The following is a 23,722-nucleotide window of genomic DNA, read 5'->3' as shown; positions in this document are numbered from 1 at the left end:
TCAAAAGTACACTGTCGTGATGCTGTCATCCTAAACTCATGTTGGAAAACATTAAGCGTAATTACATCATGTAATATTTAACATACCCATACTCTAATCCCATAGTTCGGTGTTCAGTAGTGGAGAGGAGGTTGGGCTTTTATGTCCCTTGTTATTTTATTTTATTTTTTAACAAAAGCACCTGTTCTTCAGATTTTAGATCTACTGGATTACCTCATCTCCGTGTTTAAACTGTTTAAAGAAATTGAACACATTGAGCAAGACTCGTTCTTTATAAACCTATTCAGGGTAATAAAAAGTCATCATCATTCGGTCTTGACATTCCTATTCAACAGCTGTCAAGATTCAGATAAATAAAGCTGTTGGGTTTTGCTTCTGATAAACACTTGGATTTCACATCTTGGAAGGTATTTAAGAGAAGTATCACAGTACGAATAACAACAGCAGAGGAGAGGCTCACACAAATAAAATATTCTCTCTGCTCAAGGTGCATGTCAAGTAAGCAGCACGAAACAGATGCGGTTTGCATCTTACAGGAAAGTGCAAAGGAGGGATAAGAACAGTCAAGAGGCTGCTAGCTAATTAGCTTCTCTTCCAAGTAAAATAATCAAATGTGCAGACACTAAAAGCTGTTGATGAAAGGATGTGCTGCTGGTGTCAGGTCAGTTCTAACTACTTTTTTACTGTGGTAGCTGACCTCGTGTGGTTCATTATTTTGTTCCTTGCCTGCGAACCCTTATCTCTGAGATAAGCTAAAATGCCTAAGGACAAATAAACTGAAAAACCAGTGCTTCGAGCTAAACTGGATGCTCTGATAGAAAACACACCTCGAGCTGAAGCCTCAGGTGAAGACAACTTTTTCTCCTAAAGGGAAAAGCAAGCACGGCGTTACAAGAACTCGAACATGACTCTAAAACAAAGAAACAAAAACCTTCGAATACAAAAGCTTACAAAGAGCTATTTCAGCCATCACGTGCATATAGACACACGCCTCCCAGCGCACAATTCTTCACACTAACCCTGTACAGAAACTTAGGGCTGGAAAATACAAAATCTAGGTTGTCTGAATAGCTTGGTTTACACCCTAACATTGAGCATAAGTCCCACTGAGTTGTGAAATTCCAATCACATACAGGACCATGGATTTTCTTCAGGTCCCATGCCATAGCCACTACACCAAGCACATGTAAACTCAACATTCGTATCAGGTCAGCTACTTTATTATTCACCAAAGTCACAAAATGCTTTCTTAAATAGCCCTATGACTGCATTGATCCCTAGCTTACCCATAGCAAGATCACAGCCTTAACTGGTGGTGATAGGACTGTGTCCTCCTCCTTTGGCTCCCCCTGACAAACAAAGCTTTACATTTTAAAGGAACGATGGAACACCCTGTAGCATAAAAGATGGGAAACCGTACACCTCGATCTCATGCTTAGCTATGGAGAGCAGCTAATCGTGACTGCCTCACTGCAGTATCTTTATCAAAAGCAGCACGGCAAAAGCTGAACTCCACTCCAGCATTTTCCAGCACCATGAAGCACGCAGCAGCAGAGGCCTTACAAAACAAAGCATGTCCTTGTGCACACTCAGACTGTGTACATTCTTCCAAGAGCCTCACCATTATCTGGACAGAGAGGCCAAAATGTCCTAAACTGTAACAGAATTAGTCAAAATGTCAAAAGTATTATTAATCTTCTGAGATGAATTAGGTTTTCAAAAATAAAATCAAGACTATTCCCCATTTACAGCCACTTGGCAAAATATGAAAGAAATAACCGAGTTTAATTTTGTGTTTCTGTCATCATTTGTCCCAAATATTCTCTTGCTTTGTTTGCTTTTTATATTGGCTTTGTAGGATTTCATTTGTTGGTTTACTGCAAGCTGAAATAATAGCAAGGCTGTTAAATTGAAAACAAAATATGAATACACAAAGGAAAATTGGAGAAACTAAGAAGAAAAATATAATTTTGTACAACTATGGAAGATAACATAGCTGTCTGCTACCAGGGATAAGACATTTGGAGTCTAGTTATACAAACTCTTCCAGATTACTTGCACCCACCTTTAATTGGTGTAGCATCTGCAGAAGTGTAGCAGAGTGTACAAGAGACTGCAGAGACCATTGGCCTTACCAAGAAACCCCCCCTTGAAAGAGACGACAGCGTCGCTCCATTACCATATGGACTCCATTTAAATCAACATTTGGAAAACTGCATCTAATCAGTACGAGGCATTCGTTAAAATTAAGCTTTACCAAATAAGCATAATAGCTTTGACATAATTATACGTGCGCTAGGCTGCAGGATGCAACTAACACGTATATGTTTGTGTTTCATTATAATATTCAGTACACATACACCACGGGAATTCTCCAAAAACCACAAAAGTTTTTAAAAAATAGCACGGATTAGATACGGTTTGTCAAACAAGAAGCAGAAAGCAACTGTTAATGGCAAAATGATCAAATGAAGCAAATCCAATGAATTCCATCCCGGGACTGAAAGAGGAACAGCCTGCACGAGCCTTTCCAAACTTCAGGATAAAGTGGAAGCTTTTAGCAGCTGCTCCTCAACCGAAAAAGATGCTTTCTTAAAGTCATTAGGCTGACTCTCCAGCAGCTGACGGTACCTTGAGGGAACACAGAAGTCACACACCTGTTTGGCCTCCCTGTGCTCAAGACGAGCGACCGACCTCCTTCCTCCTGTGTCCACATCCCTGCCTCGTGGGACCGCAGCTGCCTGCCGCACGCTACCCCAGGTATGTAAGAGGAGGGCTCCTGGAAGGGACGCCAGTGACAATCCTAATCGCCAGCAGCTGCAAAACTTCTGGATTCACAGTTTTTTTTTTTATTTTTTTCTTCTTCAACTCCTGGCTCCTCAGCCTTGAGCAGAATCCGTATTTATATCTTCGGTGACCCCGCAACCACCGGCGTCTAGTGAGCACACAGGACAGACTGAAAAACCTCACTGCTAACAGATGTGTTTTATACCTACAGGAAGGATGTAAATAAATCCAAACACACACAAAAAATACGTTTCTTTATTTGGAAAGCAGAGAATCAAAGAGGCTCCACGGGGCTAGCAATACATAAGCAAACTATAGTCAGCCAGCTGTCTAGAAGTCTTATCTGGCCTTCATACCTTCTCCACTTAATGACGTTCATTATTACTGGTAATGAATGCCCACAATAAAATTATCGTGCACAAACAGGTGTGAGGCAGCATCCCAGCTTTATGGGAAGGGCCAAATACTGTATCAGTGCTTCCAAATCTCTGCTTCATTGCAGTGAGGAACAGGGAAGGTGAAGGCTTCCCACACTCAGGAACGCACATTGAAGTGACACTGGAAACTTGAACTTCCTCTGGCACGGGCTGCAGAGTGTTAGGGGATGGTAAGGGGAGGCTCCTCACCCTTCCAAAACCATGGTCATGGTAAAGGGTAGAACACAGCCAACAGCTTCCAGTGAACTGAAGGGAGAGGAGGATACTGGGCCTACCCATGATAAAACTTACTTTTAATCAGGTAACTGCAGAAGAAGATAGAGGAGCGTCAGGGGAGACTTTCAAAACCAAAGATGAGCTTTTCTTCCTTCCTTTCTTCTCTAAACCTCACATCCTTTAAGGCAGTATACTCTTCAAGCAACGTCCTCCATAAGACAACTGAAAACCAAGCCTATCTCAAACAGAAATATAATTAGGAACAACTTTTCTCTGCTAATAGGTTGGTGCTGCAACAAAAACAAAGTCACATGGAGATGTGATTTTACAGATTGAAAAATAAGGCTTTAAGGGTCAGCAGGAATACAGGGGCAGTCTAGGAAAACCCCACAAGACAGGAATGTGAATGACAGAGGGGGAAAAAGCCCCTGAAGAGTGCAGAAGAAAGAACTGTATCTTAGCACCAAAGGCAAACATTTAGAGGGATAAAAGGGGAGAGCTTTTAACTGTAGAAAGTAGACAGTAGAAGAACTTTAGTATTATCTCCATAGACAGTACAGAAGTAAATCCCAGGAGTGAAATACAAGAGAGAAAATAGAGAAATATAGTGATCTTTTTTGTTGTTTATGGGGTTTTCACTGAAAATCAGTGGCAACGTTTCCATGAAATTCAATAGCAGGGGAAAAAAAACAACAAAAAAAACCCAGACACAACAGGCTTTAAAATCTGACTGCTTGAAGGGATATGAAAAGAAAGAGCAAAGGACCTGACTGGATGTGCAGTCTCAAGCAGTGAGCAAACCGAAAGCCACCACAAGACACTCATTGAGCCCCTTTATTTTCTGAAGAAAACCGAAACTCTGAAACATCTTCACTACACAAAATGCTCTTCTTACTCCCACAGATTTCATTTCTGTAGAATAGTGAACTCCTTTTTGATGTTCCATTTAGCAAGAAATAAAACCCAATACGTTCTGTGTTCGAGTGGAAAACAAAACTGAGGGCGAGAGAACAAAAAGTGTTTTAGTGAAAATAGTACAGAGGGGATACCACTTACTTTCTCCTTAAGGAAGAGGTTTGAGTAGTTCCACATGAAAGCAACTATCTTTATATTTGCCTATGCAGTTCATACATTATACAATGACATTCGTGAAACACAAAATGAAATGTAAATGTTTGAGTGTTCAGGTTACTTTAACCAGTAGTGTACACTGATTTGACAAATAAAGGAGTTTTCAAAACTCAGGCTAAGTCTGCCTGTCACTGCATAGTTATAATCTGAATTTGTCAGTCTCAAGCTCGAAAATCCACTGTAAGCAGAAATGTCCCTTTCAGCAACAGAACATATTTTTAAAGCTTATTACAACACAACAATAACTCCTCAAAATTAGTCCTAATACTGAGCAGCATGGCAAAACATCATGCCAAGCATGAGCACTCTTTTCCCAGCTGTGTTTTTTAAGTGGCAGATTCTCCCAAAAGCTTCATCATCTAAATCAGACGAAATACAAAATCCCCCAGTAGGTCCACATTACCCCTGAACAGCTTCTCTCCCTGCAATTAGTGCTATTCCTGGTAAATGAAGAGCGTCAGGCTGAAAGAACTCTTTCCAGTGCAAAGCATAGGAGGGAGAATGACTGAATCAGTTCTGGGATCTTCCCATACTGCTGGCCCCTCTGGGATTGTGCAGGAGAATACCCAGAACATGGCAGCTGCTACCAGGAAACAAATGCAGGGGTTTCCCAAGAAAATGGTTACATCTTAAGAACTCAACTCATTTTCCTTCCTCGAAAAGAAAAGAGAAGCAGCTGTCAAACAGCAACATTTCCCCTCTTGCTGTTTTGTTTTAAATATCAAGCTTATCATGCTCTTCAATATATTCTACTTATTCATGCTATTTTGCTTATTATTTGAGGATTTGTTCTATTTAATCCTGGATATATGATGATTCCTTCATCATCTGCTAAAGGGGAGAGAAAAGATTATTCTCCACTCTGCTTTTCTATTTTATGGATCTCTTTATAACCTAATTAAGAGTGCCTATCAGAGTCTCTGCTGGAAGAGGGACTGCCTGAAACAACACAATTTTCTTTCCGTTTCATTAGCTCATCCAGGTTGCTAAGGGAAATGGTTTTGGAGGAAAGGTAGCAGGCTGGAGGCTTTGGTCTGAAGGTCCAACAATAATCATGACTTTGACAATCCGTAAGTAAATTTAAATGCACACTTTTGGGCCCTAATCAAGAGACGTGAGTGCACCAACAGTTGTGTTAGAAGAATGGTGGAGAAGGTCCACAAAGGACCACAAAGGGCCACAAAGATGATATGAGGCCCAGAGCACTCACGTATACATTAAAGCTCAGGCTATGAAAAGGCTGAAACCCACCTTGTGCAGTGCTGCAGAATTTTCTTCCTGGTGTTGAAATGTCAAATGGGAATAACTTTTAGCTCCTACAGAACATTACGCAGGAAAATTATGTTAGTGATTGCTCATGGCTACTGTTAACACTGAGACCACATACATTCCTTTATAAATAGAAAATCTGTTAAAAACCATATGTATTCAGAGAGAAGGGTAGCATACAATTTTAGAGGCAGAACTGTTTTTTTACAACCTTGTACGTAGAGTTTGAATTCAGTTTCAGCTGTCAAGCAAAAAGTTGTTTCTGTAAAATACTCTGTACTATACTTACATGTAAGCATAGTGCAGTTAGTAAATAATTCACTGGAAATGGTATTTTTATCAAACCTAGCTTGACTATAAGCAAACACTGAATGCTACAGAACAACTCTGAATGTATGCAGTTCATAACTATTCATCATGTAGTTTAAAGCAGTTGTTCTCGAAGTGCAGCCCAAAGATAAGCTGAAGCTTGCAAAGCCTTTGTACCCGGCCCCACAAGTGGGTTTTTAATACTCATCTACATGAACGTAAAGGTTCACTGACTTGCAGGTGAATCTTGTGATGATCCCATACACTGATTAATAACAGCATTAACAAAACTCCTGGTTTAACAGCACGGTGCTCGATCCATGCCTCAACCACTGAGCTGTTTACCTGCAACGAGCAGCTGATGGCATGGTGACATGACCGTGCACATCACACAGTGCCACGTCTTGCTGCCTCAAAACCAGAGCTCTGAACCTGCTGAGTGGCCTGGTGGCAAAGATGCTGATAAAACATTTTCTTTCTTGGGAATTCCTGTTTTGACAACACTGAAATATTTCTGGGAGATGGACGTATCTGGCAGCATCCTTCTGAAACCCCCATGGCCAGGCTGGGTTGCAAACCTTGCCAGCTCCCGAGCTCTGCTCCCTGCTAACCCGTCAAGTCTTTCTGAAAAACCTGGGTGGAGGTGGAAAACAGTATCTGTGGTTAGAATTTCTCAGCCAAAAACAAACTTGCACTAAAACCCCCTTCAAGTCCCACAGATACTTTCGCTAATATCCCCCAGTTTCCCAAACACATCAAACTGATCTGAGGGCTTTGAAATACCATCACGTTTTCTTTACTCAACTAGATTTACTTAACAGCAACAGCATCCTCTTTCTATTATCTTCAGCTTAGACAGATATACAGCCAAGACCATCACTTGTTGAGCTGACACATTTCAAATTGTTCTTTTTTATTATTATTATTTTCTTTTATGAAGACCAATTTTATGTATGACCAATTACACTTGCTGTTTCAATTTAGACACCTTGTGGGAAAGATCCTCAGAGGAACTAATGCCATTTTCCTTTCCTTTCTCTGGGAACTTTGAAGGGTGAGCATTACCTCAATGTCTTTGATGCTTCACAATGGTGCTCTCCAGTTCCTTGTCACCTTTTTGCCACCTTTTCTCTAACTCCTAAGTCTAACAGTAAGTAACTTCAAAACATTTGAGGAATAAAAGGTACTGCTCTAAATGGGAAAGGGTTAAAAGAACCCACCGCTGAGCGTTACTGAGAAGTACCATACAAAGATTTACCATGATAGAAGCCTAATTTTAGGTTCTGAAAAACATTTGTTTCTAAAATCATAAATTGCAGCTGCACTTATTATCCCAAGTAGCTCTGCTAAGTTTTCTCATGGGTACGCCCATTCACATCACATTTCTGGCAACACTCGAATATTAGAATTCTCTCAGACACTGCAGCATGCAACTCCTGTTTTCCTCAATTTTCAGCATTATAAACTAAATAGAGCAAGAGAGAGAAAACACAAACAGTTTCGTGGAGTAACATACAGCCTTGGATGACCTCTCAGATGAACCCAGCACAGCAGCGTACTGGATTTCAGGTGCTGGCTGCATTTGGGCAGCGCTGAATCCCTGCTCAAGGGAATCCCTAGTCCCCTCAAACTCTTTTTGGCTCTCCCATTCCTCCCCAACAGTAACTGCAGCCTTCTCAGAGCTTGAAACTGGGAGCCCTGGAAGTTGTTTCCTTCTTTAGAGACTGCAGGAGGAGATAGTGAGAGAGAGACAAAGACCCTCCTCAAAGGACCACAGTCTACTCCCTGAAAAGGAGCGAGCAATACACAGGTTATAGAACAATCATTAAAGCTTTCCTTACATCCCTGTAAGCTCACTTTTTCCAAACCTCAGACTTCTGGCTCAATCACCTTCAAATCCCAGCACCCAATTTCTAATCTTCATGTTCTCCTTGATAATAAAGAGCTGTTACCTAGGAAAAGCCTTTTACTTTTATGAAATTCCAGCTCCTTCACACTGTTTCCAGAGGCTTCAAGTCTCTCATGGCGAGTTGTTACTGAATTGAACTCAATATCCAAATGATTTGAGCTACCAATTGAGCTTACAATTGCTTGTAAGTATTTACATTTGAAAATAAGGTATTCAAAATAATGACCTGTATTCTCTGCCATTCGCTTCCTGCCAGACTCTTCCAACACACCTCTGCTAAGGCAACCTGGAATCTCAATCCAGCAGAGTTTACCAATCACACACTCCGTATTTTATTACTTAATAAAGCCCCACGGTTATATAGTGCATTAATTAGCAGAAGTAGCCACCCGCTGTTACAGCATGATAGGATTGTCACTGGTTTTGGCGCAGGCAAATTCCAGCAGAATTTATTATTGACTACCTAATCACCATTTAGAAAAGTCAACTTTTAATGATGTCTTTCTTCAGCAAACAACGTACAATGTTACACGACGTTGACATTCCAAAAATATGACCTCTGCTCGAAAACAGGGAAACAGAGAAATAGCAGAGAGCTTCTCAGGATCCCAGGGGAACCCAAGGGCAGAATCCCTGGTTGAAATTAATTCATGTGATTATTCTCCCCCATCTGACACAAGTTTATTTTGTTGTCCTGTGCACAAATGTCTAGGATCAAATGGTGCAATGGTTTCAAGATTTCTTATTGAGGTGTATTTTGACTCCACAGTCACCAGCTTGCTAATGTGATGATATCCAAATAGGAATATTTTATCTAAAATTTTGTGTATTCTTTCTGTTCCTTCTTCTTAGAACAAATACTCTCTTTTGGGGATCACAGTAGACAAAAAAAACAGGAATTGTAGTCCAAGCTCAATCCTTCTTAATAGTGAATAGAAACGTATCGAAGACAACACTGCTGTGTCACAGAATATTTGCAATATTCACGTTAGACAGCCAATGCAGAAATACTGCTGAGAGTGACTTGGAAAACAAGGTATTGGTGAAACAGTTTAGCAGAAGTCCCAGACCCTATTCACCTACGTAGCTGATGACATATGGGAGTGATCTATAAATATCAAACCAAAAGGTCAGGTTTAAAAAGGAAAGCTAGAAGAGAGCAAAGTTACAGCTTCAGGTCTGCACCCTCCTCCTAAATATAGAAACAGGATGAGAGAAAGTATAAGGAGCCTGAAGGAGAAGACAAGAGGCAAGTAATCAAAGCTGGCATCACTGGCAGAGCAGAGACAGGAGTTGGCACCGCTCATTTAATAAACCAGATGGAGAAGGATCTTCACCATTTAGCCTTACCCTGCAGGAAGATCAAAGAATTAGTATTTGATGCAACAAGATGGACACGATGAGAGAGGCTCAGGTGACTGATTGGATTTGAAGGGGAAAACAAAGCTGGAGAAAAAGATTAGAGTAATTGAAACGGTTACACTTAGGAGGCACAAGACATTACTTCTATAGGGAAGAGCCCAGTATTACTGTTGGCTATCAGCAACGGGATATATTTAGAAAAGAACTCTAAACAATAACCATGGAATAATTGGCTCCGACTTCCTAGAAACACAAGTCAAAATTTCTGTGCCAGAAATATGTTTTCGTCATGCAAACAGGTCTAGCTGATCATACCCAAACGCCTGACACGCATCACACTACAGCTAGCACAGCAGGGTGAGACCATCCTATGTGAAGACAGCATTTAATGAAATCACACAGAAATATCCTACCATATGGGCAAACCACAAGCACGGCTCTGGGAAGTGGAAGCAGCAGCAAAACCAGAGGCCCCCTGCCCCTGAAAAACAATGCAAGCATTCTTCCAGAGAGAAATCATAATCTGTTGGAGCAAACAATGCATGTTTGCTCACGTGTTGGAGCAAACAAGGCAAAACAAAATGAGGAATTAGCACTTCCAAATCCCCTGCATGCCTGGTGCGTGAAGCAGAGAGACTGTAGAAATGAAGAGTTGACTAGCGCATTAAGTGTATTCAACAAGTGGCAACTCTGCCTGTTTGCTTGTTTGTTTTACAGGACATAAGCAAAAGGTTACACATCAAAATAAAAGATTTTGTTGCATGCATCAAACAGATTTTGAAAGACAAACCTAGCTGCAGTCCCACACAAACCTGCATTCACTTTCGAACACCAGTAGTAAACCTTGAAAAGAATACTTCAGATGTTCTAGAGCAGACACAACACGTTTCATAAATTCAACATTAATGTGTACATAATGGAATTGTTCTGTACTTTGTAGGTATTTTTTAATAATATCATTAGATCAAATAGATTTTGAAAAAGGACCTTGAGTAGTTTCAGAAGTAGAAGCAATGCTCAGTGGAAAGTACAAACTGGAAAACCAATTACAAGATGTGAAAATAACAAAACTGGATATGCAGGCAAATCTATAAACTAGGCATCCATCCAAGCTGTTATAGACAAAAATCAAAAAGTGAATTGCAGTATAGCTCAAAATTAGTGGATGTAATCCCAGAACACATCAAGAAGCAGCACAGCATAGCCCTTCCCATGACCTTTTTTATTTTTTTGTTGAAAAAGTGAGAGTATTGGGCTAGGGTTCCTCAAATACCAATTCTGCACCATTCTGACACAACCACCCTGGTACTGTTTAATCTATTCCAGTCGTCCACAGCCATGTGCTCACAAGCTCTGGAGATAACCACTCCAGATAAAGTCCTTAGTGCTATACTTCCACTGAAAAATCACAGAGAATTATAGTGAAATGAAATGACAGCCCGCACGCTTCTCACATCTTATCAGCAGCTAAGTAATAAATATACCCCTTGTGAAAATAATTTGTTGGCACTGTATTACTCAGATCCCTTTGGGGAATCCTTACCTGCAGTTGTGACAGGTTTTCTTTTTATCCTCTATATTTACGGTCTCCACATATTGGTGAGAGATTTGTCAGTTTAATCAAGAAAATTGAATAATGCAGGAACATTGAAACAGGACCCACGACTGACAGAGCAAAACGTTATGATCATGGTGGGTGGTTCTGAACTTGCTAACAGGGTTTTCATGCACACAGATACTCATACAGATGCAGAAGGGGCCAACAGAGATGAAGGAAACCAGAGCTGATTAGGGTTAAGGTAACAGGGAATCAGAGAAAAGTGCAAGAAATCCCGGTGCCCAGCCCACAGCAAGCACAGCTATTACTCCTTAAGGTTCACTACAAGAAACCCAGGACTTGGCAGTTTTGTAAGGTCAACATCTTTATATACGTGAACCAGTAATGCAAAGGCAAAGTAGAACTGTTCCTTTTTATCTTATTGACTGGAGAATATTTGGAAATCTATCAGTGGGTTTTGAGAGTACTCAAACACGGCCAGAGTTAACATTTGTTACTCATGACATGGGTGGCCATCTAGCCATCAACAAAACCTATGAGTTAGGAGAGTGGCTGCGCCAGAAGAGAAGAAAAAAAAATTAATCTTACATTAATAAAGGTAACAAATTTGATATTACATTGATATTGATATTGATATTGAAAAAAATGATATTACATTGATAAAGGTTTGCTTCGGGAAGTGAGGAAGTATGGATTTCAAAAGGACCATTATTCTCAAAGCATCTTTCTGGATAACAAAGCCTATCAACACTGATTTTAGCAGTATTTTACCTGTTTCTGCTGAAGTTACAGGACACTGCTTATATTACTAGACACTAGGTGGATTAAACTCTTCCCTGTTGGAAGTATATGTTCCTGAAGAGCAGTTGCCAAAACTTGGTGGAGGTAGAGAAAGCCCTTGTTAGTCTCACTGACATTTTACTGACTTTGCAAGAAAACAAATATGCCTACTGGGAAAAAAAAAAAAAAAGAGGGAAAAAAAAAAGGAAAAATAAACAAAAATAAACAAAACCCACAAATTTACACTGTTCCAAGCAAAAAGAACTTGTGACTTACAAACCGTCATCTACAGATTTCTCACCATTGTGAAGTTTCCTGAAATTTGATTCCTTAATCACTGCTCAAACAGCACGAAACCACCATACAATCCACAATACAATCACCTCCTAAAGCTCAGGCTCCTTTTCTCCTAAGGACATCTAAGTTATCTGGCTGACAGCTAGGGTTTGCCCAAAAGAGAGCACAAAGCCTGCACTGCAGAATGCGGTCTGGCATGTGGACCTTCAGGGAACATAGGAAGCAAAGTAAAAATTAATGAATTGTCAGTCAACGACACACAGAGATGTCCTGGAGGGAAAGCCCCTAAGTGAAGGGCAAGGAAATAAATCCCACAGCACTCCACCAATTCAGCCCTCTGAGGGAAACAAGGCTACGTGCACAGTGCTAGGAACAGAACTAGAATCTTTCACAACTTCACCAGAGACTTACAAAACATGCTATGTTCTTACTCCCCCTTGCTACACCACAAACCAGGGCTTTATCTTCGTTTCTTCATCCCTCGGTAGAAGAGAAGACAACATTGCTGTATCCTCTTACCATAGGATATTGCCCTAGGACGGTCTCTAATTGCAACGTTTCCTATGAACAAGCTTTTGCTGCTATCCTAATCCATATGTGAGAAGTGTTCCCAGATAATTGGTGGCACTTTCTGATTTCTTCTTCATTCATGCTGCAGAACAACTCTTGCTGGGTGCAGCTATGGCCAGCCTCCCGCTGCCTTTACGCCCTGTGCATTCCTCAAGCCCGTGCAAAGCAGACAGAGGATGCTGCCTGCTCACAAGGAGACTATTTTTATAATGGTTCTGCAGCGTCAAAAGCAAGGAAGCAACAAAGCTACCTAAAAAAACACAGCTATAGCAACAAGAGGTACTCTGCCTCTGCAAGGTGGTGGTGAGCAAAGAAAGTTTCTTGAGTAAAATAAATGAAGGCTTCGTATCCACAAGTAATATATGCAAAGTCTTTACTTTCAGTCCTTCCAATTCTTGCTGGATTTTACATACACATCAGCATCAAGGAGACACACTTGGCTGCCATGCAGTGAATATCCTTAAGTTCCTTTTCCTGGCGCACAGAAAGGCTCAGCTCTCACGTCAGTGCACCTAACATGGCCCAGCTGCTAACACATGCTCAGTCTGAGTTGTTGCACCTAAGATAATAAACTTTAATTCTTTAATTGCAGATTTATTAAAAAAAAAAAAAGAAAGAAGAATTTTTTAATTATTATTATTATATAATCAAATAAAAATCAGTTCTAGAATAAAGATCTGTGTTTTGGAAGACATCAATATGATGAGCACTCAGAAGAGCAAAAAAATCAGGTAACCAATAAAATATTTTCCCTACTCCCAAAAGAACAAAACACAAGATTATTTCATTAACCAAAAAACAGGGAAACAGGTTTACAGATGAATTAAAATATATCCCACTCCAACAGACCTGAGAGCCCAAAGCTAGCTTAATTAGAAGCAAAGTGAAATTGAGAGGTCTGAGCAGAGCTGCAGGAAATTAACCAAATGTGCTAACAAGCCAAAAGCTGGAGTAACTGCAAATTCCTGAACTGACACAGCTCGAGGAGAGGGCACCAAATTTCAGGAGCACCCAGGGTACTGACAGCAAACACACATGAAGCCTGCATGCCTGGGCAAGGACGTTACATTTGGGTTTTCTCCACCACACATCCTGCAGCATCTGCCTGGTCCCTGAACGTGGCCGGAGATGCCACCAAGGCCACATGGTTTCAGCAGCCCAGATCATGTAGTCACCAGGACGCTAGAAGTAGATCAGAAAACGGGGTGGATGAGTGCTGGGGGGGACAAAGGGAAGTGAAACAAAAGCTTACAAGAACTGATTATACAAAAATCCTACTTCATTTTGTATATATAAAGCAACTTCATTATTTTCCTTTCAATGGGTGCCAGAGGCAATGAAAATTTTTAGTTAAACTCAAATGCCCCAAAAGCTAAATTTTTCAGTTGAACTGCCATCTGGATGACCAGTCTCACTCTACAACAGATGGTGTTACTGAACAAAAAGTGATGGCAAACCTAACTCCTATTTTGGGCCACCACAGGCTTGCCTGTTTGCAGTGATTGCTTTGTTAAACACCTAAAATTAAAAAAAAAAGTTAGTAAACGGAGAGTAGTTAGCCGCAGAGTTCCTGAAATTATTTTATGTTGCAGATTAGTTTTTAGAATTTATACAGAGGTTAAGATTTTTGGCTGAAAATCCAAATGGTGATCCAGGCCACTTAATGGGCAACAGGAGCAGCTTTCTAGGGCAAAGCGAGTTGTCTCATCTGCTTTGCCTCCAGGCGATGACACGTGGAAGAGAACAGGGGTCTGCTCAGCTACAGTACCCCTGCACAGAGCTGGAGAGATGCTGAGGGACCCTCCTACAGCTCATGAGCAGGCTGGACTCGGGTCATGCCAACTCTCATATTACCAAAAAACTGCTACCACGTGGGTCTAGTGCTGCTCAGGAGGGCTTACGAGCTGAAATTCAATCCCAAATAGACACAGCAGCACTCCGCCTTCGTGGCGAGGAAGAGAGCAGGACAGGTCATAGGAGGAAAGGTTCCTATGATGACAGCAAAATTTAAGTGGACTTGTGTACATGGTGGAAGCAGGGGCAGGACAGAAGGGGAAGGAGCTCCCAGGGCTCATGGCACAACCAGAAGCGAGAGCAGTTCAAAGAAAATACACCAGTTTTAAAGGCCAGATGCACCACCTCCTTGCTAAAAGATAAAAAAAAAAAAAAAGAAAAAAAAGAAAAAAAGAAAAGTAAGAGAAACTACTGTACCATTCCAGATTTCAGAAAGCTTGACAGAACAAGCAGAAGACATTAAGTGTCTCCGAAAAGAAGCCCTTACTTTCCTTAGACCTGGAGCTTCAACAAAAGGAGGAAGCTCTCCTTAGCAGGCAAGCTTCGCATCTGGTCCCAAAGGCAGCAGACCAAGCGTTTGGAAGAGGTGACGTGGTAAGGAGTCACTGTGCCAGCACGTGAGAGCCAAGAACTGACACACACACTCATTGACAGAGAGATTGAGAAGGGAAAGAATTGTTTACAAAGAATAAAAGAAAAAGCAGGAGAGGGAAAGAAAATACAAGGTGCATTTTTGAGGGTACAACGTATATACACAAATGGTGTATGTTGCCATATAGGGCAAAAGAAAATAAACCAAGTAGGGACATTTCCAAATGGGAAATGAAGAGAAAGGAAAAGCAACAGTTTTCAAATTCACATCTACTCCACGAAATGATATTCCAGCCCTGGCATGCTTGCACTTAGCTGTGTCAAATGCATCCACGCAAGCTGTCCGTGCAACCTCTGCAATAAATCCTGAGCTGCACCATGCCACTCGCGCTCAGCTTTCATCCAGCCACAGGTTTTGATTAGTCACTAGAGCAGATATTGTGTCCTGGCCACATGTAGCCTGAAGAAGGGAAGAGAAAGTGAAATAAATGACTTTTTTTTTTTTTTTCCAGATGTAAGATGCTGAATTCAGCCCCCCAAGAAAACCTTTGAGAAGAACTTGACTGAGTTCTGTGTCCTTGTTAACAGCCCCCACACTAGGTCAAAGGACTACGCGGCCTATTCTGGCCTTTTGCCCATTGGATTTCTTATTTATAAGAGAGACTGTTCTGCAGCATTAAAAGAAATATATATAGGAATTAAGCCCTTGGCATTTATGTCTTAGAAGTTTGGGGAACTTTCTGAGTTCTTGAAAAACACTCAATTTTGCTTCTTTCTAGTGCCTCTAGAAGGGTTATTATTACCACACACAGTGTTATGACTTTATCTAATCTGTGGTTCTTGAGGAACAGAAAGATTTTGTTACAGTCTCAGTGTGATGGGAGTACATTCACCACAGGATAAATATTACTGGGCCATTTCAACAGCAGAAGGCAACCTCTTGCCTACAAGATGTTCTAAACACTTAGAGCTAGGAAGCAAAAAAGCAGACTTAGGGCTCGTTTATTAGAATCCCATTTTTCACCACACTTTGTAAATTGAGTATTTTTGCCATAAGAATGTCTGCTACAAACTGAGAAATCCATGCAGTCATTGTACACATCAGCAAATGTACGTACTACATGCATTAACTTGTACAAGGCCATTAATCACAGTACAGCCAAGTTCTACAGCCAAAAAAAGTCAACATCCTGGTTTCTCCAAAAAGCCAAAAACCACAGATAATGTTGACTAATTACAATAACATGTGGTAATGAAGAAGGTTCATTAAAAGTAGTTCTGTCACTCTTTACTCCCAATATCCAGATTTCGGTGCTCTCACCACCAAATTGCCCCCACCTTGGAATTTCTTACTGGAAGAAGGCTGTCACAAACACACCATCTGCAGGGAGGGCAAGGCAAACTACCTGCCTATTATAATGACTTTCTCTTAAGTAGGAAAACTCATTCATAACATGATATCTATAAAGCATCAAGAGAACTATTTGACTCTAAAACAACACGGGGACAATTCCAGGATCTCTCCTAAGGAAGCACAGCAGCTGGACAACGTGGTAATACAAACTGTGCAACTACTGTCCTCTCTGCACAGGCCAAGAGAGATGCTCTTGGCAATTTTATTTCTTATTCAATTACCATTTCAGTCCGAAATAAATGAATCTACTCCTGGAAACTCTGCAACAAACCCTTCAAGTCTTTCACTATCACCGATGAGTTGGCATGAGCCCTAACAGAAACACAGCAGGGAGTTTTCCTGAGTATACTGGAGTTCATTCCTCCTTGCCCTCATTCAGTGATGGCTGAGACCCCTACCAGTTTCATAGCTTCCATACCTCTGCTACCATACCTTGAAGAAAAATAAGCTGCCCACATAACCTCTGCTCAAAGGCTTCTTTCAGGATGCAGCTTTTGCCCTTGACAACATGGCAGCTGCCTGCCATCTCTGGAAGAAGGAACAGCCAGCACACTGCCAGCAGGAGAACACTGATTTAATTCACACTGGAATTTTACCAATTCTGTCTTGTCAGTAAATTTTAATAACCTGCCCTAATAAGCCCAAGATGTTAATCTACTAGAATGTACCTGTTTTTAACCTGCCAATATTTTTTTGCATTGCAAGATCACCTAGAAGTCACACCGTAAAGTAGTTTCCATTGTTCCAGCCCACTTCATTTCTTGCAAATAGAGTAAGTGACAAGATCTGTCCAATACAGGTTGCAATCTTAAAAAAATTAAAAATAAAATCCATTTTTTAAAGATTGTGAAGTTTCGCCTTTCGCTGACCTGAGGGAAGAGGGACAAAGCAGTATCAAGAGGAGGACACTTTCTTCTGATATGTTTCCAGGATGCTTTGGAGAACTGCCATGTATCAGCTACTCATAAATAGTGTGCATGTACACACACAGGCTCCCCAAAGTAAAGGCTCTGGTCAACAAAATAGCAGTAGGCAAACTGCAAGAATGCAAGAGTTTCTTTCACAACACTGAGAAGCCTTTTATCAGCTCTTTACCTTTCATCTCTCACCCTTCTAGCACGCTGTTCCCTCCAGCAATGCAGAATTTGCCATCAATCAACCCAAAAGGCAACAGCAACTTGAACAAGCAGAGCCTCTGACACTGATTGAGGAGAGGCAGAGTCTGCCAGCACAGCACATCAGCAGGACAGACAAGGAGACACACAGACAGTGAAGAGGAGAAAACACAGGAGGAGGCAGGGGAGACAAGAGAACCCATCTTGCCTACAGCAATGCCTGTTTCCTGATAGAAGCACAACAAACAGATCTGTGCATCACAGAGGGGCAGAAGTGACACACCAGACCTGAATATTTCCCATCTTAGAGGAAAAAGGAGATTAACCAGTTCCTCTCCCCACCCAGAAAACCCTGAGTGAAGGTAAATGGAGAAAAGACGGAAAGAATGTTTCATGAAAAAAAATGCATCCTGGCAGCATCTAAATTCAAACTTGCTTTTGGGAATGACACCTCTGCTCCCAGCCTAGATTAAGGATTCGATCCTTCTAAACAAACTTGCATTTGGCATCTGTTTCTCCTCTTTTCATTCAATTCTGAAATAACCATAATGCCAGTACCCAGACCTTATAAACAGGCTTGACTACCTTCAGCCTCCACCTCTGCTCCTCAGCTCTGAATTTTCCATTACTTGTTGAAATACACTCCTGGAAATAGTCTGGCAAACAGAAGATACGAAGAGCAACTTCCAAATGGACACCTCTGCCGGGCAACAGCAACAAGGACTGGAAAGAACAGCGTTCAGATCATCTCCTGGTTTTCAGACAATCAACAGATTATAGGTTGCAATAGGCTTTGATACCAAATAAGACTATTTTCAAGAGATAACTTTTCCTTCATAGAACTGTTTTGAAATATATTCTAGTCTCCGTTCGATGCTGTTAAATTTATTAGAAAAGTGTTAGTATTAGAAAATATATCGTAAACTGCTACATTTGTGGAGCACCAAGAAATAGACTCATATAGTTTGGGTAATATCTGAATTCAAAATACTTTATTTCTGAGAAAGTCAGCTTCTTTAGGGGTATATGGAGCATATATTTTTAATATGTTCCTTCAGGGGAACATGAAGCATATAAAAATGCTATCAAACTACTCTGGCAGCAGAGCTGCCCTCTGCACATGTCCAATTCAGTCAGCTGGCATTACTGCATTGCTCAAACTTTCTGAAGCATCACAAACAGTGAGGCTTGCACACTTCTGACACTGCTGACATGTGAGCACTTAGGTTGTCTCAAATGGTGGAATCGAGCATGTTTCCCAGTGCCCATCCCAGCCACGTCCCAGTCCCAGCCTGAACCCAGACCCAAAGCCAGACCACCCCTTCCCAAGACTTCCGTAGAAAGAAAACCGAGGAGCACAGATCAAAAAGAAACACGCCATTATTCAAACAGGTCACGGTTCCAGTTTATGACATTTAGGGTCAGGGTCACTGCAGCCAAGGACTCCTCTTTGGGTAAAGACCTAAGGGGCAGCTGGGGGTGTGGGGACAGATGACCCACACTGCTCTGATCACACGTATGCCAAACAGATCAATATCACAAAATACAGCAGCTCTCCCTTTCCCAAACTTCACGCATCTCTTCTATGCTGTCTTACCAAAGGGTTTTATTGCCACAGCCCTTCAGGGTAGGCAGTCGAGCTTTGTGCCTGACACCAGCAAAAGCCCCTGCCACTCCTGCCTGCAGTCGTGGAGGCCGGAGCTCAGCCTGCAGCTCACCTTCAGGAGGGAGGGCAGGGAGATGGCTCTGGCTCGTCCATGGCCCTCAGTCCAGCTCTATGGTCTGAGTCCCTGGGATTTCTCCTCTCAGCCAGCAGGCAAAGCTCACCACAGAATTAAGCTCATGAAGAAATGCATCGCAGCTTAAAAATGCTGCGTTAAAAAATTGTGTGTAGCTGATGCCTGGACTCTTCTCTGTTTTCTCTCTATGCCTCAGCTCATGATTTTCAGCACAGGTGAGCATTGTAAATATAAGCTTTCAGAGTCAGAAAATAATCACCAGATAAAATAAAGAACTTTTTTACCAATCAGAGAACTAAAACCTGTTTATTTCAGTAATGTCAGACTACTGCTTCATCTACTACAAGTCAGCCTAGTGCTGGGAAAGTACCAATACAGTAAAAACTGTGCACCTCCAATCCAGCCAAATATATATATAGATATCATTCACAGTCTGATACATCTTATCACCACAGACATTTGATTGTGGTTATCTCAGAATATTTATGGTAGCCTCGAGAATGCAGGAAGTTCTTTAAAAAAAAAATCACACAATTTGGATCAGTAACAAAAAAATGAAAACATTTTGAAAGAATGACAAAGCACAGGGGAAAAGAACCACTGTGCAGCCAACAGTTTCAAAACCAAACACCCACTCATAACTGGCAACGTTTAAGTTGTAAAGCACAAAAATGCCTGCCCACAAATGACACGTGAACCAAAGGCTGAAACGTGAGCCACGGGGAGGAAAGAGGAAAATGCTTACCTATCGATAGAAAAAGAAGCAATGGATCGAATGAGGGATGCCACTGCTCCGACCTTCGCAGCTTCCACAGCTCCCTGCGACCTGTACCGCACAGTTTCACCGTAAGTGACGAAAGGCTGGTTGTAGACCACAATCTTCCCCTTGGCCTCTTGAGCTCTTCTGTGCAGTTCATCAAAGGAGGCTACCACCATGACTTCCGCTGTAATTCCTGAAAGAAAGTATCACAGTGGTTTTAAGCCGCTTTCCTATAACTCTCCTAAAAAACATGGGGTGTGTAGAATACAGGAAATCTGAACCAAAATCTGAGTGGAAAAGGAAGACAAGATAAAAAGCTTCATTGGGGATTGGTACTAAATAGTAACAGCACCCTGAACCAAGCACACGTGGTTCTCTAAGTGCTATCTATCAGGTTGGTGTTAAAACATATCTTGAAGGGCAAGAGGGATACACGGGGGGAATTCTGCTCTCTAAATGCGCTTCAATGCCTCACAGCAATCATTTACAGTACAAAAACATTTGCAAAAGCTGCCTATGGGATTAATAAAAAAGATAGCAATCTTTTCATGGAATTGTTTTGATACGTTGCTAAACAACTTAGCTTAACATCAGACAAATGAAAGCACATAGTTTTAGGCTGAAACACTTCGAAAATGATTAAGTCCATAAATGAAATGAAATTAAGGTTCTACAGTTTCAAAAAAAATGTTGCAGTACGCTTATACGTATCAAAAAAATCTTTGTATTTCATTCAGCAGAATATCACGATTCTACTGCAATCTCTTTGGGGAATTTTCCCAGGAACTTATCTTTCCAGCTACGGTACAGGAACACAGCAGGTACATATGGAAAACTCTTCACACGTGGTTAGATCCCACCCAGCTGGTTGTTTGTAATAGCTGGAATAGTTTTAAATTGCTACATTATCCTGCTTGGAAAAAAAACACACAACAAAGGAATTTACACATAACTAGCTTTTCCCCAAGCCAGAGAACGCTCCTAACTTTTCAGAATGTGAATTAAAGAGCTACATTTCACACCATTCAAGAAGTAATTCATTATAATTACCACTATGCTTAAAATCCAATTTTATTGATCGATTACAGAGATAAATCAACACGCCTGAACACTGTGGGCTAGGACTTCTCTTCTAAATATAGAGCTAGGAATGGATGCCTGAAATGTTAGTGTTGTACATCTCACCTAGAAGTCACAAAATACGTCAGCAAAAACTTAAACTAATAACAAAGGTCGAGTGAGGATTTGTTGAAGAAGTCAAACTATCAGGTTTTCAAAAGAAAATGTTCCTCCTTGAAATTCCTCTTTTTTTTTTTTTTTGGTGTAAGATTTGCAGTTTTTTAGGCTTGCATTTAGTGCTGCGATACATGAAAAGAACTGTCAGAAAAAAATGGGAAGATCACCTCTCCTGGCATCTGGGTATCCGGCTCATGGCTTCTTTAAGATCAGACTATAGTATATTTCAAAACCTTAAAGAAACTGTTTCACACAAGAAGTCTGGTTCCTTACCAGTGCACCACTAAGAGGGCATGAGACATCTACTGCTACAAGAAAGGCCACTGGATTTTAGCTATAGAACTAAGCTAGTGTGAGAGGTGGAAAAATTGTAACTATTCAGATTCTTAGCTTTATAAAACGAGGTGCAGAAAGCCAAACCAAGACTCACCTTCAAACCTCAGTTCAAACCTCAGGCTCCAGCTTACTAATGAACTAGGGGTTCACCCACCTACCTAAGGAGCATCCCAGTGATGGGATCATTCTGCGTACGGAGCTGTGCCACTGGAAATAAAGCCAGGTAGCTGCAGAATTTCATTTTCTGCAAGAAAAGCCAAGGTCTCAGTAGGCTGATGCTGCAATCCGTGTTTCACAGCAGCTCTCGTAGCAGATGAGTCGCTCACCCCAATGCTCCCGTTGGGTTGTGCAGCATGTGCTGGAGGGGCAGACGTCACGTTTCTGACTGCTCGTCACGGGAAGCAAGGAGTGCAACTGTTCTTGGCAGTGCTTTACTGCATTCATGAACAAACACCCACTCTGGATGGTTTTTAAAGAATGCCACAGCCAGCCAGTAACTATCTATAATCCCTATGAAATGTCACGGACCGGTTCATTTACGGCCCTCCCTAGAAGGCAGGCAGTAGGAATTCACACAGGGAGGCTTACGGGAGCTAAAGCTAAGGAAGAGAGTGCAGAGCTGCAAACTCCAGCCCAGGATCTCTCTACTTCTCAGTGTTCCCAAAGCAGCTAAATAAAGCTGTCCTTTGACAAAGCAGAACAAAGGTTCTCCCTGCAAGTTTAACTTAAATGGCAGCATGCTATACATAAAGCATCAATTACGGTGCTTTCCATAACAAAACAGAAGTTCACTCTTGTGTAACTCCTGACTAATTCAATCTCTCATTTGCATTTTGGTCCCATTTTATACCATTTCAGCCTCATCTATTAGAGTGACAAGAACAATGTTTGTTTTAAATAAATACGTGAACACACACAAACCACCCTAAGACCTCCAGTGCAAAGGCTGAAATGAAGGAAGAAGCCCAACAGCTTCTCCCAAAGGAGAGAGAATGATTGTTTTTTGTTTTTAAAATTGTTTTAATTTTTTTTTTTTTAAAGAGAAATGCCTCACCCTACTGAGCCATTAACCAAACTAACCAAACTCTTCTCCTAGCATCTCCCACCAATTCAGTGCCTCGTGGCTCTGCTTCCCAAGTCCAACGCTGTTCTATTTCTTTCTTACTCTTATCAGTACCTGACCCAGAGCTTGGCTGTGTGCTGTTGAACAGAAGTGTTCAGAAAATCCATGTAAGGAGGGAGCTGAACTGCCTGTTTACTTAGGCAAGATACAGAGATGATAACTTGCACTGTCCAGGAGATTGATAACATTTGGTGAATTAGCTAAGCAAAGGGCCTGAAGCCTAGAGGACAGAATTATGAGCATGGCTTGGCTGACTGTATGAAGCTGAAGACTGTTTAGTTTTTCTTGCCACATCAAACAGTACACATGTTGTTGGGTTGGGCCAGGCAGATGAAGAATCCAGGCAGTACTGTGGCTTTCCTCTCGTTTCTTGTATTAAACAGTGCATTGCACCACGCCGTTTCTGAGAATTAAGGCACAGAAAAAGTGTTAATGGTGAAAACAAGCAGGCAACCAAGGAGAATTGCAACCCTGGCCTTCAGTAGGGCCAACTTTTCAAGCATTTGCTAGGGGAAATCCCATGGGACAAGGTACTTGAAGGAAAAGGGGCCCAAGATAGCTGGTTGGCGTTGAAGGACTGCTTCTTCTGAGCTCAAACAGAGCATCCCAACAGGTAGGAAGTCAGGGAAGAGGGCCAGGAGACCTGCATGGTTAAACAGGGAACTGCTGGGCAAACTCAAGCGGAAGAGGAGAGTCTACAGATCATGGAAGGAGGGGCTGGCCACTTGGGAGGAATATAAGGCTGTTGTCAGAGGGTGTAGGGAGGCCAACTAGGAAAGCTAAGGCCTCCCTAGAATTAAACCTTGCAAGAGGGGTCAGGGACAACAGTAATCAAACTACAGACCGGTCAGCCATACCTCCATCCCTGGTAAGGTGATGGAACAACTCCTCCTTGGCATTGTCTCTAGACATATCAAGGATAAGAGGGTCATTAGGGGCAGTTAACACGGCTTCACCAAGGGGAAGTCTTGCTTGACCAACCTGATAGC

At 41.5% G+C, this 23,722-nt stretch overlaps 1 protein-coding gene across 2 annotated transcripts in view; it reads right to left on the bottom strand.

Moving 5' to 3' along the window:
• Positions 1-23,722, bottom strand: part of CPQ (carboxypeptidase Q) — a 154,285-nt gene that overhangs the window by 104,734 nt on the left and 25,829 nt on the right. For both annotated transcript variants that reach the window (XM_068672312.1, XM_068672311.1), the window contains exon 3: positions 20,024-20,231. In XM_068672312.1, the coding sequence (XP_068528413.1) occupies positions 20,024-20,231 (208 nt within the window). The remainder of the gene's footprint in view (positions 1-20,023; positions 20,232-23,722) is intronic.

This window comes from Anas acuta, chromosome 2, assembly GCF_963932015.1.
Source record: "Anas acuta chromosome 2, bAnaAcu1.1, whole genome shotgun sequence".
Taxonomy (NCBI): Eukaryota; Metazoa; Chordata; class Aves; order Anseriformes; family Anatidae; genus Anas; species Anas acuta.
This window is presented reverse-complemented; position numbering and strand designations above follow the sequence as displayed.